This window comes from Vicia villosa, linkage group LG5, assembly GCF_029867415.1.
Source record: "Vicia villosa cultivar HV-30 ecotype Madison, WI linkage group LG5, Vvil1.0, whole genome shotgun sequence".
NCBI classification, from domain to species: Eukaryota; Viridiplantae; Streptophyta; class Magnoliopsida; order Fabales; family Fabaceae; genus Vicia; species Vicia villosa.
Window position 1 is genome coordinate 56791308 of NC_081184.1, and position 22973 is coordinate 56814280.

Here is a 22973-nt window from a genome sequence, read left to right on the forward strand (position 1 = left end):
CTGAATGAGGCATTGATAAATGATTCCATAGTCACGTCATCAACTCTGCTTGTGACATTAGGTCTAAGGCAGTGACTGTTCAGCACCTTTCGCAATGTGAGAATGATTATCTGAAGTGGTATCTCGTTGTATCACACCATCGCCTCATACCACCTGCTACAGGGTCTTCCAATGTTGCAAGGCCTTCTATTGTTAGGGTTTTTTATCCTAAGGTACCGACTGACGACGTGCCTCCACTACCACCTCCACCAGCTCAGATGATCAGGAGCGTCTCCAGATGATCGTCGTTGTTATGAATAGCCTCATGGGTTTGATAACACGAATGGTGAGGTTTTCACATGATTAGCTCGAGTTGTACACATAGCTTGTGGGGGGCCTATTTAGATTTTTTTTTATTTTATAGTTATATATTTTGTATATTATGTGACTCAGACTAGTTCTCACATCACGGTACTTTTATTGCATAATATTTTGTCAATTACATGTTTCGATTAGAAGATAAACATAACACAAGACGGTGCAATACAACAATCATAAATTAAAAATAACTAAAGAAATATATTTTATATTTTCGTTCATTTGATGAGAATTACATATGCTGTATTTATAGACTACACAAGGCAGAATTTGAAAGAGAAATCTGACCTAAGAATCAAGGGAATTAATTTCCCATGAATACTAATTCTAATTACAGAAAAGAACAGGAAATAATAACTAATTAATTACATTAATCCTATTCCTTAATGAGTTGTACAAACAGAATCATTTGATTCTGTATTGATTATTCCACAATAACTAAGCATGAAAACCTAGTTACTACCAGATGATTTTAGACGTATCAGCATCTTGATTATGTCGTCAATCGATCTCAAAAGTTGCGTATCAAACTCGATCGACTCCTTAGTTATTCTACGGCGAAACAATTTTCACATGGTCGTCACATCTTCATCAGTCTTCAACTCAATCAGATTGTATTTCATCCTTCCATTACTATTAACCCGAACTTCACAAAACTCAATCTTTCTCACCCTTTTATTCCCGATATCTAGCAGCAATTCATTCAACTTTTCTATCAAGTTGGCGAGAGATGAGGTGTCATTCAAAAGCTATATTCAACAAGAGGATTGTTTTCGTTGAAATGCACTTCTACCTTAATCAGAAATCGAGGAAAAGCATTTTTTAAATGTCTTTCCCTATAACATATGCCCCAATTTTAACAATCTTGGATTCATTCTATACCACACAAAATTGTCAGTGAAACCATAGCCCTACAAAACTGTTAGCAAAATCTTGATCGTCCAAAAATTTTGACAAAATACACCATCGAAAATTTCAGTTATCAATTAAATTTCTAGTATAGACTCCTTACCTTTGAAATTTCCACAAAAAAATTATAAGATACCGAAAATTTCAAATGTACTACCAAAAAATTTGTAATTATACCAAAAATTTGTTTCAAAAATTGTTCTTTCTTTGAGAAGGAATATTTGTGGAATTAAGAAAAATGAGAAGGGTGCAATACATAACTTACGGGGTGGCACGTAGAATCCTCCTAAATTCCATAACACAATAATAGTCTGACCTGGAAATTGTTCTTTGAGAAGGAATATTTGTAGAATTAAGAAAAATGAGAAGGGTTCACATTGAAGAAAAATACAGATACTACTAGCTGATGTACTTTTTATAGTGCGGGTATATGATAGATATTACTCCATAATAACCCGATGATTTACAACTATTCAAGACAAACAACCAAAATATATTGGATAGGATTTCAATTAAGGATAATCGAAAATTACCACCAAGTATGATGTTCCTTTATGCCTATGGAACCAATCCCAGGCCAAGTGCAAAAGCAAATCTACATTCAATGTTACCCAACAATAATATCTGTTTGGAAGTCTCCCCTTTCGAAAGAAGATAAACCCAAAATGGATATTCTGATGAATTTGGCAGTATGTGCATATGTTGACATTACAAACAATATCCAACCCTCACTGATGAGAAATCTTTTCAGCATGGATTTTTAATCAGCTACTCACTGGCATATATCAAAATAATAATTAATCCCCATCAGTTATCAAATAAACTTAAATGCACCCATCCAGAAGGTCTGAACCTTCATGTTTAGAGGACCGAGTCATACCTTCAGTGGCAGTAGAAACTATACATGTATATAGAGAGTATATATTTCCTGTTTCACAAACAACAAATATAGTAAGTGATTCACTATCTAGCAGCAAAATCTATAATTCAAAATGCTTAAAAGAAGATCAGTTCATATTTATTTAAATGGTAAAGTTACACTCACAATCAATGGGATGTTTGTCGATTTGGCGAGATGTATAATGAGCAGATAGTAAAAGTAGAGAAAGGAATGCACTAGCCACAAAAATTGCATCAAACCACCGATGATAAAAGTCAAATTGGATATCACCACCCATTACCTCTGTAATAATAATCCTGTCAATAGATTCAGATAAGATATGATCAAGACAGACAAATGTTGATCATCCTAGGTAGTTTACTGAAATTATAACTATTTGAATCACTCAAGACAAGACGATTGCCACAAACAACCAGACCAATCATTACTTCGGTCTGCGACAACTTTGAGTTAAATTCTGAACACTGAAAGGTAGTAAATTGATTGTATAGATATAAATAGGATTGAAAAATTTACTGAAACAACATTGGTGCTGTCCATTCTTTTGTTTCTTTTTATCTTAACCCATGCATTTATAAACGGAGTAACCTAATGTTTTCATTTTTCTCTCCTTTGTGTTTATTATCTATTCTGTTAAAACATTTTGATTAATTAAAAACTTAATATTTCCGTAACCTTTCTTACTTAGAATTCATATATTGTCTCCAACCATGTGTAAATATCAAACCCCACCAATTCTGTAATTCTGATTAAGCAGAATTGCTGGACACATTCTACAAAGCAGTTAAAACATTACCAACACACATATTAATTACTACATAGGCCATGTTTGCGAACTCATGGCACATTCCAAAATTAATAAACAAGAAAGGAATAAAAAAGTTTATTCTGAAATGAAACCAGCTCCGAAAGATTGGGAACAGTAAACCAAGCACACATTTTTACCTGTAATCAGTTGCTAAGCTTTTCCTGATTAAAAGAATAGAAGATAGAAAATACATTCCCATTATCTCAGACAAAAACAGAACAACATTGCTAGACGATCCACTTCCAACTCTTGAAACAGCGAAAAAGAACTGAAATTCAAAAAATTAAATAAAGTTGGTCATCATAAGAAGTCAAGTAGTTAAATTGTGTCTCTTACTATAAACCTTGTTATTTTAGTACTAAAAGCATTATTTCAGTGTTGACGAGAATGATATCTCATAATAGAAGTCCTACCATTCTGTCGAAGTGGACATTTTGATCTCACTGTGAGAGCTGCTTATTTATGAAGGGTCATATTTCTACTGGAGATTGGTGATAAGCATGTATGTTTTATATTTTTCCTTATGTTTAATGATTTTTCTTTTAAAATATTTTTGGAAAAACTGTAAAAGCATACCAATAATCAATATTGTTTGGGAGTTTGAGTAGGTTGTTTACTACCAAAAGAGGTAGATTATTCATTTATTCGTGCCAGGAGCGTACATTGTTTACTCTCCATTATCATATTTTATTCTTTTGTAAATTATCCCAGCTTATATGCAAATTCAGCTATAAAATTTTCCATAGGTTTAGGAGGTGCAGAACCACATTATTAGCTTCCTTTTAAGGAAGCTATTAAGTATTTCCTAAGAGGCAGTTTAACAGAGTAACATGCTAATAGTAACATAACTATCTAAGAAACATCAAATGGAAAAAAGTACGCAAATGAAAGTAGGATAAATACCTTCATTAAATTTGTTAAGAATCCACGCACTGATATCACAACCAACATTCCGATGAATAGCAAGGAAATATACTGTAAAATAAATGCAGAAAAATTATAAATAAATACAACATCAAATCATTTAATATCATACAAATTCTAGCATGAGTCAACAACAAAGGAACTGGAAAATTCTAATAGGCAACATCCACCAATTAATCAGAGTATGGGAGAAGAACAAAAGATTATAGCAATGAACAGCACTAACTTAATTGTATTTAATAATCAAACTCTACATATTTATCATCGTGAAATTAGGACATGTGTAGTGTAACTATAAGGTCAGCTCAATAACTCGTCACATACCTATACAAGATATAACTCTTTACAGAATACGGAAGAAAAAATTTTAATTTGATCTTTAAATAAGAATGCATTGGGTTTTAGCGACAAATTGACCATCATTTATTCCAGAAAAAAGAATGGCATGCAATTGGACACTTACCTGAGATAATAAGGCTGCATTTATTCCAATATCAAAAAATTGTAGGAATATACTAATCATCCTTGTCACGGGATCAACTGAACCAGCCTATAATAAAAACATATTATCATCAAAAAAGTACAATGACAGTATAAGAATCAGTCCAAAAGCTGGAAAGCAGTAATAATATTTGGAAAATACTAATAATGATATACGATCTTTACCTGTTTGAAAACAACACTTTGCAATGACTGCAAAAAAATAATTAATCAGTTAGCCATATTGACTTCAACAAATTCAAAAATAATAAAAACTCACTAGAGAAATACTACAGCAAAATACTATCACTGCTAATATCACCATACAGGTGTCACCAATTGGGAAAAACAACATATGTTCAGCAGCCTCGATTCAACTTTTCAGCACTGTAATATGAAATGAAACTCCCTCTATCCCATTATAAGTGTCACTAAAAATTTTTCACACAAATTACGTAGAAGCTATAAATGAAAAAGAGAGAACTACAATTTTGCCAAATGAACTTTATCAAGCATTGGTGTATTCACCATTATCATAAATGCAAAGTAGAGGACATTGATTTGGGAGTGATGCACAATATAGTTACAAAGTAGAGTATCAACTACACCACGGAGGTTACATTCTATAGGCTAGAAAACAAATCACTATACAATCTAGAGTTTTAACTACAATAGAATATTCAAGAAATATATACTAGGGTATAAGAGAATACGTGATCCATATATATACAGAACATATTAATTTAAATATCAACAATTGTTGTTTAGATTAAATTGAAAAGGAGAATGATATAGGAGAGGAAAAGGAATCTTTCCAAAAATAAAATTGAGATGAAATAAACTTTTTCTCTTCACTTAAAAATGATGAAATTCCTCTTTAACTAAATTCACCAAGCTCCTTCAATTAAGGGATTAAACACAGAAGGAAGCTTAAGGTGCTAAGGTTCCTAATTATAGAGATAGCATGCCAAATCTTTATCTAAGTACTTTTAAATTTATATGGTGCAAGACAGCATTAGCATCAATAAACCCGGAGTTTAAGTTTCAACAACACAGGTGCTTCCATTAAGTTTTTAAGAAAATATTACGCCCCAGAAGTTTGGTTTATATTACTCCCTTGAACTTCCCTACATAAAGTGGTATTGTTAACATGTTACCCTTACCATGGTATTGTTAACATGTTACCCTTACCATGTGACACGCAATAGCAGTGCTCCATTCCATTGAGTCTAACTTCCCACTTAACAATTTCACACTTTACCAAAATTCAGAGGCTAGGGGTAACAAAACAAAGAACGAAGCTTAAGGTGCAACCTGTATTTTGTCCTAATTTTTGTTAGGGAACTATATTAAGCTGTTACTTTTTAAGTTGTTCATATTTTCAAATACATGGATATTTTGGTAACTTTCATCAACCCAAATGAGCTTTATTTGGGCTGCATTATATGAGTTGGAATCCTTACAAAATTATATCTATATTCAAATCATGAAGAATAAATTGGGTTGATAGTTATGTCCATGGATGCTAGAGATCTTCCAATTGCAATAAGGAAGGATGTTAGAGAATGCACAAAAAGGCCAAAGTATCCATTGTCTCACTTTATATCCTATGATAATTTGTCCAACAATCATAGAAGTTTTCTTGCTCATTTAAACAGTACCATTATCCCAAAAAATGTTACTGAAGCACTAGATATCAAAGAGTGGAGAGAAGCTACGAAAGTTGAAATGGATGCACTAGAGAAAAATGGAACTTGGAAGTTAGTAGAGCTTCCTAATGACAAAAAACTTGTTGGTTGTAAATGGGTATTCACCCTTAAATACAAGTCTGATGGAACACTTGAAAGGTATAAAGCAAGACTAGTAGCTAAGGGGTACACACAAACGTATGGGATTGACTATCATGAGACTTTCTCTCCCGTCGCAAAAATGAGCACTGTCAGAATTTTGTTATCTTTAGCAGCTAATTATGGATGGAATTTGCAGCAATTCGATGTCAAGAATGCTTTCCTACATGGAAACCTTGAAGAAGAAATTTACATGGAGGTCCCACCTAGGTTCAGCTTTGAGAAAGGCAAAGTTTGTAAGCTAAAGAAGGCCCTTTATGGACTAAAACAGTCCCCTAGGGCCTGGTTTGGCAGGTTTACTACTGTGATGAAAGATATGGGATTTAAACAAAGTCAGGGAGATCACACTTTGTTTTCTAAGCATTCAGCCTTAGGGGGAGCTACTGCACTAATTGTTTATGTGGATGATATAATTGTAACAGGAAATCATCAAGCAAAAATGGATAGCCTAAAAGTGTGTTTGCTGAAAGAGTTTGAAGTAAAAGAGTTGGGCAGATTAAAATATTTTTTGGGCCTTTAAGTGGCACACTCTCGTCATGGTATTTTCATCTCTCAACAGAAATATGTGCTGGATTTATTATCTGAAACTAGTAAATTGGAATGCAAACCAGTAGAAACTCCAATTGAACAAAACCACAGACTTAGTGAATTTGTTGAAGATGCAAGTGTGGATAGAGAATCCTATCAAAAGTTGGTTGGAAAGTTAATATATTTATCTCACACTAGGCCAGACATAGCTTATGCAGTGGGAGTGGTGAGCCAATTCATGCATAATCCCAAAGAAAATCATCTTAGAGTTGTTTATCGAATTTTGCAATACTTGAAGGGCACTCCTGGAAAAGGAATTCTATTTAAAAAGGGTGAAGGAATTACTTTGGAAGCTTATACAGATGCTGATTATGCTGGATCAGTAGATGACAAAAGATCCACATCCGGATATTGTACTTTTCTTGGAGGAAACTTTGTGACTTGGAGGAGCAAAAAACAAAACGTTGTTGCGAGGTCAAGTGCATAAGCAGAATTTCGGGCAATGGCTTTAGGTATTTGTGAACTCCTATGGCTGAAAATAATTCTACATGACCTAAAGATTGCAATAAGTCAGCAATAAACATTGCACATAATCCAGTGCAACATGATAGAACGAAGTATGTCGAAGTAGACAGACATTTCATCAAGGAAAAATTGGATTGTGGGACAATATGTATACCATTTGTATCAACTGGAAATCATCTGGCAGATGTTCTTACAAAAGGATTAAGTGGTTCTACATTTCAATCTATTATCAGCAAGTTGGGAATGGGTAACATCCACTCTCCAACTTGAGGGGGAGTGTCAGAACCAGTTGTACAAGTGTTTAATCAGTTGTATATTTTATATTTAAATAGGATTAAACTCTCATAAATAGGATTTGATTAGCTGAATAATGTGTATGTATTTATAGAAATTATTGGCCCTTAGTTATAGAATTGAAACAGGGCAGTGATGAGTATCTATTAGGAGTTTCCTTTTCTAAATACATTGTATCCTATTTAAGAGCACAGGCTGCTCTATCATAATAACAGAAAAATTATCTCTGTCAGTTATATGTATATAAAGAGAATATTCCTTAGTGTATTATAGAATAGAATAGAATGAGATATCTATGTAATTAATACTAGGATTTGTATTTTCTCCTATATAATGCATGTTCCGTTGTACTATTCAGACACACGGTTTACCTAAATGTCTCTTAGCTTCTCCCTATGAAGCACGGATACTTCAAAATCCCTGTCGAATCGTATCCGATACGCTCCGATACGCTGCCGATATGTATCGAAGGAGTATCCGATTTTTTTAAAAAATAAAAAAATAGAAAAAAGTTCCGATACGGATGCAATACACTTCCGATACGTCTCGGATACGTGACCTTCCAATTTTTTGCAGATTTTATTTTCTTAATGACTATTCATTTCTTTTTTAATTTTCTAATGGTCATTATTTATTCCCCTATGTAATTCTTTCCTAATCTTTTCACATTTCAAAGAATCTAATAATCTTTTATATCAATTTCCAACATTTAATTTAATTATTTTCAACATTGGTTAACTTCCTAATATAACAGGCAATAGCTGTTTTCAATTCCAATAATCTTATATTTAATTATATTCATCATTACTTGCTATTTATAAGACTAACATTTTTCAATATTCACCATATCTCTCTCTACAATTGCAACGTACACTTCTTCGGTTATTCCTCTTCTGCTACTTTTTTTCTACTTCCTTTTTTTGCTATTTTTTTTCTACTTCTTCGTACCTTCTATTTTTTAACTAAATATTTTATTTTAATTTTTATATGCGTATCTTAAAGTATCGTATCTTGTATTTTTCAACTAGTAACGTATCACCGTATCGGATACGTATCGTATCCAATACTCGTATTGTGTCTGTGCTTCATAGGCTTCTCCTAATTCAATATGGTATCTAGAGCCTACCAAGAGGCAATTCTTCACCATACTTTACCCCGTTGACCCATTGTCTTTCGGTGAGAAATTTTTTTGCAAACCGTGTCATCACTCCGATTTGCTTCTCACTTCTCGAAATTCTCCGCTAACAACCTCGCCGCCACTGCCGTCACTATTCCGGCCACCTTCCGGCGACGTTAAGGAAAACTGATCCCACCATCCTACTCGCCAACCTCCGATCCGGCCGTCGCCCTTTCGATCACCGCCAATAACGCCTCACGCGCCCCCACACCCCGTCACAATTCCTGTGCGTGGGCTTCACGCGCCGTCACTAACCCAGCGCTTGCCGCGCATCCGCGCCCGATCCGGCCATTTCTCCGGCCGCTCCACTCGCCTCCCTCCTCAGGTCACAGATCCGGTCTTGCTTTTCCATTCCGACTCTCGAAAATCAGTGCTCCCGTTCAAACAGCCCCCGTTTTTTTGTTTCTTTAAGCCATGGAGACACCGATTCTATCTCATTCACTAAAGTTTGGCTGATCCCATGTGAAAAACTCATCGGATCAGCCAACTATAACATATGGTCTCGTGTTGTCGATATGTGATTTCACAGTCAGGGATATGAAGATCACCTTCTAACCACAAAATTAACTGATGTTCCATCCGCCAAACTCGCTAAATGGAAGAAAATTGATGCCTCTTTGTGCATTGTGTTATGGTTTTCTATAGTACCTAACCTACAAGCGCAGTAACAAGCCTTCTCCACTTGCTATGAGGTTTGGCATAAGGTCAAGAAAGTTTTCTCCAACGACGTTCATTGCCTATAGAGTGTCATCCTCAAACTCGACACACTGAAGTTGGAAAATATGGATATGCAAGCCTATCTGAATAAGCTTGATGCATTGAAAGCAAGTTACACGACCCTCATGCCTTACGCAAAACATGCAATAGCTCATGCCGAACAACAGAGTAAATTTTTCATGGTCACGGCACTCAAAGTACTACCACCAGAACTCGAGTCCGTCCGCAACCAGATTCTATCATGTACTACTATTCCTAACTATGATGCAGTTAGTGAGCAATTATTGCGCTTGACCACACCTCATGCGTTTGGTCTGGTTTCCCCTCCATGTATAGTTACTCCGACACCAGGTGACATTGCTTCTCTTGCATCTCTTGGCAACAATCAGATCGCCTTCGAGGAAGGCCATCCAACTCCAAACCTCGTCCCAAGTGTGACCATTGTAATCGGCTTGGGCATACTATCGATCGTTGCTGGAAGTTGCATGGCAAACCTCCACGCTAGATAAATGCAACTCAAATTGAAAATCCAGACACTATGCTGACTTCACCTTCTCTTCAGAACCCTACGCCTAGCTACAAGGATTTCCTCAGGTGGTGTCAGACTAACCAGACCTCTGGTTCCACGGCTTCGGTTGCGCACACTGGTAATTCATTTGTTTTCTTCTCTCAATCATCTCCTCTTGCTCCTTGGATCCTCGATTCTGGTGCGTCTGATCATGTTACCGGTAATAAAGGTCTTTTCTCTTCCCTGTCTACCTCTGGTTTCTTATCCAGTATTACTTCTGCAAATGGTTCTCAAACCTGATCCCAAGGGATTGGTACTGTTCAAATTCTATCATCTCTCTCTGTTACTTTTGTCCTATATGTCCCTAATTGTCCATTTAATTTACTGTCAGTCAGTTGTTTAATGCGGTTCCCTTAATTGTTCTATCACTTTTACTAACAGTAATGTTACTCTATAGGATCGGAGTTCGGGACGGACGATTGGCGTCGGATGTGAGTCTCAAGACCTCTACTACTTCTCTACGTCATCTACCACATGCTCCACCACAGATTCTCCACTTATTATACATACGCAGTTAGGTCATCCAGGTCTTCCCAAGCTACAAAAGTTGGTGCCTAATTTATCTAAATTATCTACTTTACATTGTGAGTCTTGTCAGTTAGGGAAACATACTCGTAGTCACTTTCACGATCGAGTCAATAAATGGGTTGCGTCCCCTTTTACGTTAGTTCACTCCGATGTTTGGGGTCCCTCGCGTATCGTTTCTACTTTATTTGGTCCAATCTAGTGATTGTTTGGCGATTTCCCAGCGGAAATATGCGATGGATATTTTGGAAGAAATATGGTTATTGAATGTCAAACCAGCCGATACTCCTATGGATCCAAGTGTAAAACTGCTACCCAATCAGGGGGAGCCTACTGGCCCAGGAAGGTATAGGAGATTGGTTGGAAAGCTAAATTATCTCATAGTCACCCATCCGGACATCTCTTTTGCAGATAGTGTGGTAAGTCAGTTCTTAAATTCTCCTTGCCAGGAACACATGGATGTTATTGTCCGGAATCTAAGATACATCAAGTGTGCATCAGATAGTTGGATACTCCGATGCTGATTCGGCAGGGTCACCCATTGATAGACGATCCACCTCTGGGTATTGTGTACTTGTTGGAGGAAACCTTATATCTTGGAAAAGCAAGAAACAAAATGTAGTTGCAAGATCAAGCGCTGAGGCAGAGTATAGAGTCATGGAAATGGCAACATGTGAACTTATTTGGTTAAAACAATTACTCAAGGAACTTCGAATTGAAGAAGCAAGACCAATGACACTTATTTGTGATAATCAAGTTGCATTGCACATTGCTTCAAATCCGGTCTTCCATGAGAGGACCAAAAACATATTGAAATAGACTGTCACTTTGTCAGAGAGAAGATCGAGTCAGGCGACATCGCCACAAGCTTTGTCAACTCGAATGATCAATTGGCAGATGTGTTTGCAAAATCCCTTTGAAGCCCCATAACCAATTATATATGTACCAAACTTCGTGCATTTGACTTATATGCTCAAGAATGAGGGGGAGTGTTGATAATTATATTATATGTATATAGAGAGAATATTCCCTAGAATATTCCTTAGTGTATTCTAGTATAGAATAGGATATCTATGTAATTAATACTAGGATTTGTATTTTCTCTTATGTAATGCATCTTTTGTTGTGCTATTCAGACACACAGTTTACCTAAATGTCTCTTAGTTTCTCCTAATTCAATAAATTGAAAACAAGTTGCTATCAAACAAAAGAATCTTTAGGTTGGCATCATTCAGCAAATGGATTTATGGATTTACCATACATTGCTTCCGAGTCATTTATAACTTAAGAAAGCTCTAATCCACCATTTGTTAAGAGTTCCACATCAGACAATATGGCCTAAACATGTGCTTATAAGTGGGGGCAATTCTCGCCCGGTTTTGTAGGGATGGGTTAGGCCCAACCACATTTCTTAACATGGTATCAGAGTCTCGTTTAAGCTCTGGTGGACCACCTATTATGGTTTCCGCTATCAGGCCACCCACCATTTATTTCCACGCTCTAGTTGTCTAGTCCTAGGCGTGAAGGGGTGTGTTAAGAGTCCCACATCAGACAATATATGGCCTGAACATGTGCTTATAAGTAGGGGCAATCCTCACCCTACTAGCCGGTTTTGTAGGGATGAGTTAGGCCCAACCACATTTCTTAACAAGTACTAGCATTAGTTTTTCCAATAAACGCTAATTCTAGCCTATAAAATATCAGTTTATGATGTCCAATATACCTTGATCATTTTATACACACAATAAACAGAACAAGCATAACCTAGTAGATTTTGCATATGTCCTCTCCAAGTGCGAGAATATGCAGCAGCTTCCTGCAAAGTGAAAACCATTTTCATAGTAAGTAGATTTATGTAGAAAATATGAGAAAGTGCAACAAAGTTCAATCACACTATTTTAATAGAATTTTTGAAGATGAAGTTGGATTTTTTTATACAAAACAAGTCTCAAGATTTTATCATTGATTACAACATGCATTCGTCAAAATAAGGCTCCAGGTTTTTCAAAGGGTAATGCCAGTTTTTGGTGATGATAGTTATAGTTTGTGTCCTTGGGAGCAACTGTTTTATCTTCAGGGCTTCAGTCCAGCAGCTGAAAACCCTTTAGTAGAACCTCATTGAAAAATCATGTACAGTTACAATGGGGCATCAATTTTACATTCAAGACAAGTACCACTATATATTGAACTAGAACCAGATAGTTTACAATCAAGAAACAGAGCTTTGTGGGATATTCAATCATCACACTATTATTGCTTTGTTAGTATTGATAATGTTTAGGATCACTGTCCATATCAAGAACTTAAAACCTTATTACAATTTACAAGCCTTACTTTCCAAAGGGTTTATCTAGGAGACACTTTTATAATGGAACTGGAAGAGTGATTAAGAAGGATTAAATATATTTTTAGTCCTTGCAAGTATACCACTTTTTGCTTTTGGACCATGGTGATTTGTTTTAGTCTTGGCAAAATTTGTCCAAACTTGGAATTAGTCTATGTAATATTCATTCTAGTCCTTCCGTAGTGCATATTCTAAGGGATTAAAATCAAATCTTCTACATATTACATGGATCAATTCCAACATAAATAAATTATGGAGGGACTAAGATAAAACACCGAGGACCAAAAGCAAAGAATGAAATATTTTCAATGGCTAAAAACAAAATAATAATTTTACATGGACTGAAAGCAAAAAAATGTATATTTGCAGGGAACAAAAATATATTTAAACCAAAATATATATATCACCAGAAGCAAGAGTCCAAACACTTCTAAAAGGGGGCATAATGATTTAACTAATATCTATAAAAAGCTCTTTCAGAAAAGCCTTTTGGGATTTTAAGTGTTATCAAAGCAGTCCATCACTATTTTAAATCTGAAACTAAATATATCGAGAAGCAGTTTATGACGTGAGGATTGACTACTACGAAGTAAAATGTCAACAAAACTATTTGCAGATTCCAAAAGAAAGTGGGTCAGGGAAATGAGCCAAACTTTTGCTTGACGAAGCTCATAGATCTCCAAGAACAATTGCTTTGAAAGCTCTTCTAAAGCCAGTACCTCTGCTTCCATGCCTTTGATATCTTCACATTTAATAAAAGAAAATTTTAAAATATGTATTTGACAATTTTATAACATAATTAAAGAAAAATAAAAATATACAATCAGATGTGCCACTATCAAATGTATCTTCATGACAAGCATTCAAAAAAATCACTTAAACCCCCAACTTGAGCAAACTTTACATCCAAACCCCAATCATATTTAAACACGATAATATTTATTTGCATGAATTAAGAAGGACGACCCCATTTTGATAAAAGGGAAACACTGATGAATTGAGTAATGGATCCCAATCTCTCTAAATATACCAAAAATGGAAACCCTAAGCTATGAAGCTCCACTAGTGGGGGGTGGGGGGGTCCAGAGAAGGGTCGGACCAATTTGTGCGTCATGGGTCTTTTGTAGACAATCTTATCTAGCATTTACAAGACGTTGATTCCATGAATCAAACAGTAACTTCTAAAGACTCCCCACTTCAAAGTCATTGTTGCTTTAGAGCTCTTGTTGTAGTGGGATCTAGGGAAGGGCCAATCAACGTCCATAGAGAAGCTACAAAAATTATAGATATGCCTTCAGTTAGTTGATTTTTTGCCCGTCAGTTAGTAAAGGGAGGGGAAGGATTTGAGGCAGAATCAGAAGATGGTTGGAAAGTTGCTCAGTCTTGGAAGTGTAAGTTTTCTAAGTCTTTGTGTAACCATTGACCAAGACCCATCAATAAGGCATTTCTTCTTCTCTGTTGGTGTGAGTTTCCCTTTCTTCCCACTCAATTACTAGTTAATACTATCCAAAAAACCTTTCCCAAAGAAGTGGTAATAGTTGGTAACAAATTATCCTCGAAAATTCAAACATTAACCTCCAACCAACCACATAAACCACAGCATACTTGCGAATCATTTTGTAATAATTAAAATAAACAGATGTTTTTCAATCTATATGTCTTGTGTACACAGATTTTATTTGCTCTATAAATTGATCATGTAATTCTTGAATACTATAGTTACCGAAATTTAGATCTCTAATGCAGAAGCTTTACATGGGGTTTTCAAGAATTAAAGCAAACTAACCTTGCTCTTTTTGGTCTTCTTGCACGGATCGAACAACTGTGCCAACAATACGTTTGATAAATGATCTGGCAGTTAACCTCTGTGGCAAACAAGAAAAACATTAAAAAAAAGTGGATGAATGAAAAACAGGGAGTGGAAAAAGATTAAAAAAAATGTAACCTCCTGAGATCCTTGGTTGCTCTCCATCTCGATTTGACCGAGAATAATTTTCTTTTTCTTTGATATAGCAGTCTCAATTGACTGCATTAATTGTCTTTCCAAGGCCTTGATCTCAGTTTCTTCAATCTCTCTAATGAAAAGTGATAGATAACTGTATGGCAAGTTTACAGCACCAAAACCAGATAGAACAGACATGACAGTAACACCAATGACTCCAATTCTACTAACGAGTTGAGGCATAGTGAAGAAACCATTATCAGGGGATGGCATGGGAAAGTGAATTCCCATACGCCAAAAAGCATAAAGAAAAGCAAACAAAAACAAAAGAGCTCCAAGAGCAGCCCTTTGAGTCCTGAAACCGCTGTTTTTAAGCATCAAGTAACAATGATAATAAGGCAGAAGAAACACCAACAATAGAATCAAACAGAATAAGTCAATCTTCCAGTTCACCACTCTTGCCCTACATAAATTATAAATCAAACAGAATAAGTCAATCTTCCAATTCACCACTCTTGCCCTACATAAATTATAAATCAAACAATACATGATAATGTTGAAATCCAGAAAGTAAAAATGAAAAGTTAGGTTAATTTACTGACTCTTTGGAGAGGATGGGAATGATTTCGAAGATGACAAGCTGAAGAAGATTGCAAGAGAATGCAAAGACGACGCTGAAGATGATTTGAACGAGGACTCGTTTCTCTTCGTACTCTTTGTAGAGACGACGGTTCAAAAACCATAGACCTGCCCAACCAAGTGAACACAGACATCCCAGCACTACCGAACCTTCGAATATTCCTCTTCCCCAACCCATACCCATTTACTGATTACGATACAATTACTACTTCAAATCAACCATTCTCTCTTCTTCACTCAATGAGTTATAACACTGGCGGAGCCAGAAAGGCCAGGAGGTGCAGTTATATTACTGGATCTTGTTTTGGAGAAGACGATGCTAATTGCTAAACAACTCCTTCTCGTTTCTTAACGCTATGTTTCTCTTTTCCATTTTCTAATCTTTAAATCTACTTTTAATATTTTTAATATAATAAAGTAGAATACATGCTAAATTCTTTTATTAACCCTCTAATCACCCATTTGAGAGTGATTAACGGGGACATAAAGATAATTGCATCCCCCTAAATATTTTAATTATTAAATAGTCTTTCAATTCTACCCTATTTTTACTCCCATCATTACTAACGTGCAAAATCTCCTTGAAACTGTGAAAAGTTCCTTGGAATTGTGCAAAACGATCTCCATTATTCTCCTCTTAGATTTTGGAGAAACCCTTCAAATTACTCTCATTAATCTATATACTATGGCTTCAGATTTCGTCCAAAATCCAGATTTGAGCGAACAAACCCTAAACTACGGTACTGTTGTTGTTCCTCTTTCTTGACATCCATCGATTTTACTTTCTTCTTTACCCATGTAAAATCCTAAATAATGAACAACAACCTTATCTATTTAACCTTCTTCAACCTTTTATCAAGCAGCTCCATTTATACAACTCTATTAACTATTATAATTTCAAATTTTCAATATTCCATTTCAAAGGTTTAGGGTTTCATTTTTAATTATGCACATGCACTTTTTTTGTCCATTTGATTTCTATACGATGATCAACAAAATATCAGTTTGATTTCTGTCATTGTTTTTAGATTCTTAACTCAGAAAGTATAGGGTTCCTTTTCAATGTTTCAAAAATTAAATATCCAGTTGCAAAGACCAATATGTATTATTATGATTTTTTTCAATTCTCCATATAAACTCTTTATTTTAAATTTGTTTTCTTTTATAGGAAAATGACTATAGAATTTGATTGTCTGAAAATATCAATGGTTTTGTTCATGAATTTTCTATTATTTTCAATAAAATTTGTTAGTAAAATAGTTCTTTTTATGATATTGATTCTTCGAATACTATTTTTCCTCATCATCATTTTCAGTTAGTGTTCTGTTTTCGCAAATTTTTTATTATCTTCCAATTTATGTTTTTTAATTTCCCCTAATTTCTATTCTAATTTGCAACACATAAGTATTAATGCTTAGTTGTGCAACTCCTATTTAATTTTTAATTCTTCAAGTTTGTTTTTAACTGAACTTTTAGTTTTCAGTCCTTCATATCCATAGTTAGTGTTTCTTTTTAATTTACAATTTCTACTGTTTATCTTCAATTTGTTTGCTATGGCAGGAAAATATCTTAAAAATTTGTTGGGATTTTTTATATATGGAATGTTACAATGGATTTAAAGTATTAAGTTTTTAATATTTTAAATATGATTAGAATTTTATAATGTATTAAAAGATATTATATTTTCTATATTCTAAATAGGATTATGTATTAAAAAAATTAGATTTTATCCAAATCTGATTGTAATATTATAATGGATTCAAAGGTATTAAATTCTTTATATTTCAAAACTAATTGTAATATTACGTTTTCAATAGTTTTAAATGTTTTTCAAACTTCTAAGACTGTTATTGTATTTTTATTTATGATTTGAATTCAATATTTTATGAATTATATAATTAATGATTAATATTTTTCATCTACTTTAATATATAAAAATCAATTACTACCAAATTCCCTTAATTACCCTAATCACAATCAATTAAACAGGGTTTTACATACCCCTGAAAGTAATTACACATCTAATCATGATTACATTCCAACAACCAATTTAATGCAAAACTACTTTATTGGAATATGAAAAATATGCACTACATTCTATGCCACTCAATGCATTGGAACATTCCTATTAATAAACCCTAAACCATTTCATTTTTTCTCTCTACAGCTATATAGTCGTACAATACAAAGCCACCAACATTGCATGCCTAACCTCTTCTTCCTTCCTCCTTCCAACACTCATCCACATCATTTATTCAAGTAGGTGACCTACTTAGGATTTTTCAGTATTGTTGTTTTTGCAGTTCCTTCATTCAACTTTTTGACAATGTTTCCATTCTGTTTAAATCACAAAAAACAAACAAATCATTATTGATTTTGATTTTTTGGTGTGCTTGCAGTGTTAGTATGGATATTCACGGTTGTTTAGTGTTTGTGTGGAATGTTGTTATGGCGGAAAGGAGATTTAAGACAATAAGAACATAGTGGTGTTGGTGTTCTTCCCGCCGTTTTTGTGAGGAAGGTGGTTGACGCTCAGATCTGGGGGTGGTTAGAAACATGATGGGAATTTATTTTTTGATGCTTATGGTGGTAATGTCTTGGTTAAAGTAGTGACACCATCAAGAGGTAGAAGATGATACACACACCATTAGTTGTTCCGCCATCCTTCAATAACTCTAAAAAAGGTACAACATTTTGCATAACTTTAGTATTCATCTGTCCTTTTCTATATTTTTCATATTCTGTTTCAATATTTGTTGTATGTAATTAGCAAATGTTAATTTCATAAGAAAACTTAGATCCATAGATTTCTACAATGCTTTGTTTGTGATGGGTTGTTTTTCAATTTTCATACTTTGCATTTGAGTCTTTGTTTATGTTGTCAAAATTGAAACTTTTTGTGTTTTCAAAATGGGTGTTTCGGTTTCAGATAGAATTTCTTTTACATATTTTTCTTCAATAGTAAGTGGTGGTGCTTTTAATTGTGGTTGTGTTTGTTGAACTCTGCATTTTGCTTCTTTGGTTGCATATTCTCTTGATGTTACACAGTTGTTGTTGGCATCAACCTTTTAAACTGTCATATATTTAAAAATGATACATATACTTAACTGTGTTTTAATGTCAATATTTATTCTTCTTTCTCATATTATAGGTCAGTCTGCGAAGGAGAAAAAACAAGTCCAATATTCAAGTTTCAAAAATTCAAAATCAGATTCAAAATAATTTCCCTTTTTCTTTCACATACATTCCTTCTTATCTTCTCCAGTTTTTTAATTTTGAATTATTTTCTCTACTAGAAGGAACCAAAGATTCAAAGATATGACAGGGAAAGGATGTTGATACAGATTTGAGTTTGAAGCCTTCTCAAATATTTCAAGATCCTTTGTGCAAAATGGTTTAACCTTTAGATTTTTTTTTACTATTACACAATTTAATTTTAGATGAATTTTATTTTGAGGAGTTGGATACTTTAGTTATGATGTTTTTTTTTTCTTTATGCTTTTTAGCAATTTAGTGATCAAATTGACAAACAATTTGGATGTCAATGTATATAAAATATAATTGTTCTTAATTTTTGTATAATTATGTTGTGTATTGTGTTACTGTTACTATAATATCATTAGCATGCCTAATGATAATTTTTATATTCTAAAATCTTGAAAATCCATCTATTAAAAATGTTTAAAAATATATTAAATGTGATACCAAAACTATATTTTTTTGCATTTTTCCAAAACCAACCTATTGATGAATTGACCTTAGGATCCACACGAATACAAAACACCACTAACCCTAAATCCAATTGTATTTTTATCTTTTTTTGAAATTAGATGGCTCATCATTAATGATTTTTTGAAAATACAATTATCAATTAATGTTTTCCAACTATTATGATTAATGTCAATATTAAAAATAAATGCATATTTAATTATAATTATATCATGTTATACTATTTGAATGGTTAAGAATTAAATCGTCATTTGGAGGGTTATATTCAACATTTCAAATCATTATAAACTATTAAATTAATTTGGCATACAAAATTGTATAGTTATTAATTTACATTCGACATTAATGCAATCGTTGAAGTTGTAGTTTACAATTTTAATTATTTTGACATTATTAATAATTATTTGGTTTAAACCTTTGTTGTTTTTTAAATCTATAATTTGTGTAGTTATAATTTTTTTTTAAATGATTAAATTAAATAATTATATGATACGTAAACACACATGTTCTCATATCAAAATAAATATCCCCATAAAGGATATCACTTCTGATTTTAAGATTTAAATTTTAAGATTGTTTAATTGTAATCAATTATAAATACAAATTTAAAATTATAATTAATACAAATATTAACCAGATTGATTGCAGATTTTATGTCAATTATAATTAATATTATAGTGATTCTTATATAATAAAATTAAGAATGGTAATTATGTAAAAAGAAAAAAGAAATAATAAAAAATCATCTTAAAAAATATCATTAGTATAGTTCAATTAAAAAAATGTACTTGACTCTTTTTTTTGGTTTAGATGACTCTCTTTGTAAAAATATTAAAAAATAATTTAAACTTTTAATTTTATTATCAATTTTTTAATATTAAATTATATTAACAATTTTGTTTAACTATTAGGACTTTTGAATTTTTTAGTAAAGTCAATATAAATCATCAACTATTTTTTCTTTAAATAATAATTAAATATCTATACCATTTTTATTTCAAAAAGTTATAAATTCATTTTTATACAACTAAATTGGCATGAGAATCTAAAGGGTTTTATCAATTTCAATAACTTTATTCTAATTATTATGACAGGTGCCGTTTTTAAATTCTCAAAGAATAAAAATTGCAACAATTATCGTAGCTTTTAAATCACCAATTACAGTTGGGGGTTGCTTTTAAGAACATCAATTTACAAGATATAATTGTCATTATTGTGAATAATCAATTTACAAGATATGTTTATGTAAATAACTAATATTAAAAAAAATAGAAAAAAAGGATCTACCCAAATATATATATATATATATATATATATATATATATATATATATATATATATATATATATATATAAGGGTAATTTTTTAATATGTCCAAAAGAAGTGTATTTTTAAAAATTAAGTCTTTTTTTTTTGCATTATTATATTTTATTATTATAATATTCACAAATTTTTTTTTTCATGTTTCTTAATCATAATCATATATTTTTGAAACAAATTTTTTATCATTTTCAACAAATAAATTTATCATTTTATACTTTGTAACATAAATATAAAATATATAAAGTGTACTTTCTCATCATTAATTCTTTTAAAAAATACCTTTATTATATTTTTGATTCGATATAACTTCCGTTTAATTTTAAATATCTCTATATCAAACACATTTTTAATCAATTTGTCCTAAAATTGATATTTTTTTTTGCTATTATGTTTCAGTTTTTTTTTTTTAAAATCAGGAACAAAAATAATATTTATTTTTATTATTCTTTGACATATAATTATGCTGTTAATTTAAATTTTGAAATTTACTTTAAAAATTAAATTTTATTTTTATCTTTTAATTTTTATGAAAAGACGCTAAAAAATAGTACTTAATAATTTCATAGTTATATAATTTACATATACTAAAAAATAAAAAATAAATTTCCCAAAGTCATGGCTGTTGACTTCTCCAATGCAAATAATACTCATCATTTTTTCAGATTTTATTTAATTATAATTGAACCATTGGTTTTTTCCCTACAATGATTCAAGCATGAATCAAAATATTTTGTCACTTCATTAGTTCCAATGCTTCCTTCTCATCATTTGCCTAGGAAAATGTAAGGTCTCTACAATTCAATTTATTATACTACTCATCACATTAAACTTATTCTATCATAAAAACTCTATTAAATTTATATAATTGACATTAAGAATCAAAATATTTTGTCACTTCATTACTTCCAATGCTTCCTTCTCATTATCATTTGCCTAAAAAGGTATAAGGTCTCTACAATGATTCAATTTATTACTACTCATCACATTAAATATATTCTGGCATAAAAATTCCATTAAATTTATATGATCAATATTAGTAAAAATTTATATTAAAGGATGCAAAATAATTAATAAGTTTGAATCATTAAATGATATAATTATTAAATTAGATTAGTCAATATAATGAAAATGTAATGCGTTATAATCCATATTTTTTTAAAATTAATACAAGTTATTTGATTATTGATATTATAAATAAATTTGATTTCGAGTGAATAATGAAAATTAATGTCAATTATGATTTAATTAATGATATAAATATTTGGTTTTTTACCAATTATTCATTCATACCAATTATAACACGTACCGATTACATGTGCTCATTAGGAATGAGTCAAATAGCATCCTTATATACAAGACGAATTAATGTGGATGGATAATAAAGAAGAATTCTATAGTGTAAAAAAATGGTTATTAAATTAAAAAATCAATAATATTCTCAAGAAAATTGTGTTTTCCATGCATCATAATTTCATTAGTTGGAAAATTATGATGTATGATACTTTTTACAATTTTCTTATCACATTTCTTAAAGATCATATACTATAGCATATAATTTCTGAATTACTACACAAATTTAACAAACATAATATTGTTCAATTCATTAAACCTAATCAAATTATTAAAGCAATATATATTTTTTTGGTGTATAATATATATATATTTTTATAATATTTGTTAATAGAAATTGTAAAATTAAAATTACAAACAATTATCAAAATTATAAACATTCTTGACGGGTCAAACGTATTTTTTCATCATATATTTGATTTAATAGCAATTATGAAATCTATGTATATCCTGACGACTACTACAATTTCATAAATTAAATTATATTTGTATGACAATCGACATTGAATTTTTTTCCTGTTAATTCGTATAAATTAATATACGTATTTAATTGTTTCTCAAATCAAATAATTATAATGTATACTAAGATTCGACATTAGGAAGGCTATGAAGAAAATGACACATATAAAGTTATAAGTCATGAGTATATAAATCCAATCCCAGAATTACAACAGAGTCGATAATACAATACTGAAGAATTTAAAAATTATAGGCATGTCCGACGGGCATGCCCAACGACCCGAACCATTTAAAAATTATAGGCATGCCGACGATCCGAACCTATTTTTCTGACGGACCGACAAAATATTTACCTAAATTGAATAGATATTAGAGATCATATGTACTTCTGAATTACTATAGCATATAACTTCTAAATTACTACTTAAAGTTAACAAACATAATATTATTCAAATCATTAAATCTAAGCAAATTATTAAACCAATATATTTTTTTGGTGTATAATATGTTTATTTTATAATAATTTTTAATAGAAATTATAAAATTAAAATTATAAACAATTATAAAAATTATAGGCATGTCCGACGAATCAATCCTGTTTTTCCACCATATATTTGGTTTAATAAC

The 22973-nt window shown here is 32.0% G+C and overlaps 1 protein-coding gene across 1 annotated transcript; it reads right to left on the reverse strand.

Annotated features, from left to right (window-relative positions):
- Positions 1–1637: 1637 nt before the first annotated feature.
- LOC131601676 (GPCR-type G protein 2-like) lies at positions 1638–15866 on the reverse strand. The gene is made up of 12 exons (XM_058873543.1): positions 15449–15866; positions 14850–15309; positions 14691–14769; positions 13558–13646; positions 12284–12376; positions 4566–4592; positions 4363–4449; positions 3879–3950; positions 3113–3243; positions 2312–2463; positions 2147–2194; positions 1638–2041 (listed from the first exon to the last, which is right to left on the reverse strand). Coding segments are annotated over exons 1-11 (1413 nt in total). The 5' UTR covers positions 15670–15866; the 3' UTR covers positions 1638–2041; positions 2147–2192.
- Positions 15867–22973: the final 7107 nt, after the last annotated feature.

Bases quoted from the DNA above. Each gene is read 5' to 3' on its own strand.
- LOC131601676 (XM_058873543.1), bottom strand. From the start codon at position 15,669: ATGGGTATGGGTTGGGGAAGAGGAATATTCGAAGGTTCGGTAGTGCTG. The intron at 12,377-13,557 runs GTTTGGCTCATT...TTCACTTTGCAG, and splicing joins ATGAGCTTCGTCAAGCAAAA to GAAGCTGCTGCATATTCTCG. The intron at 4,450-4,565 runs GTAAAGATCGTA...TTTTTATTATAG, and splicing joins AAAGTGTTGTTTTCAAACAG to GCTGGTTCAGTTGATCCCGT.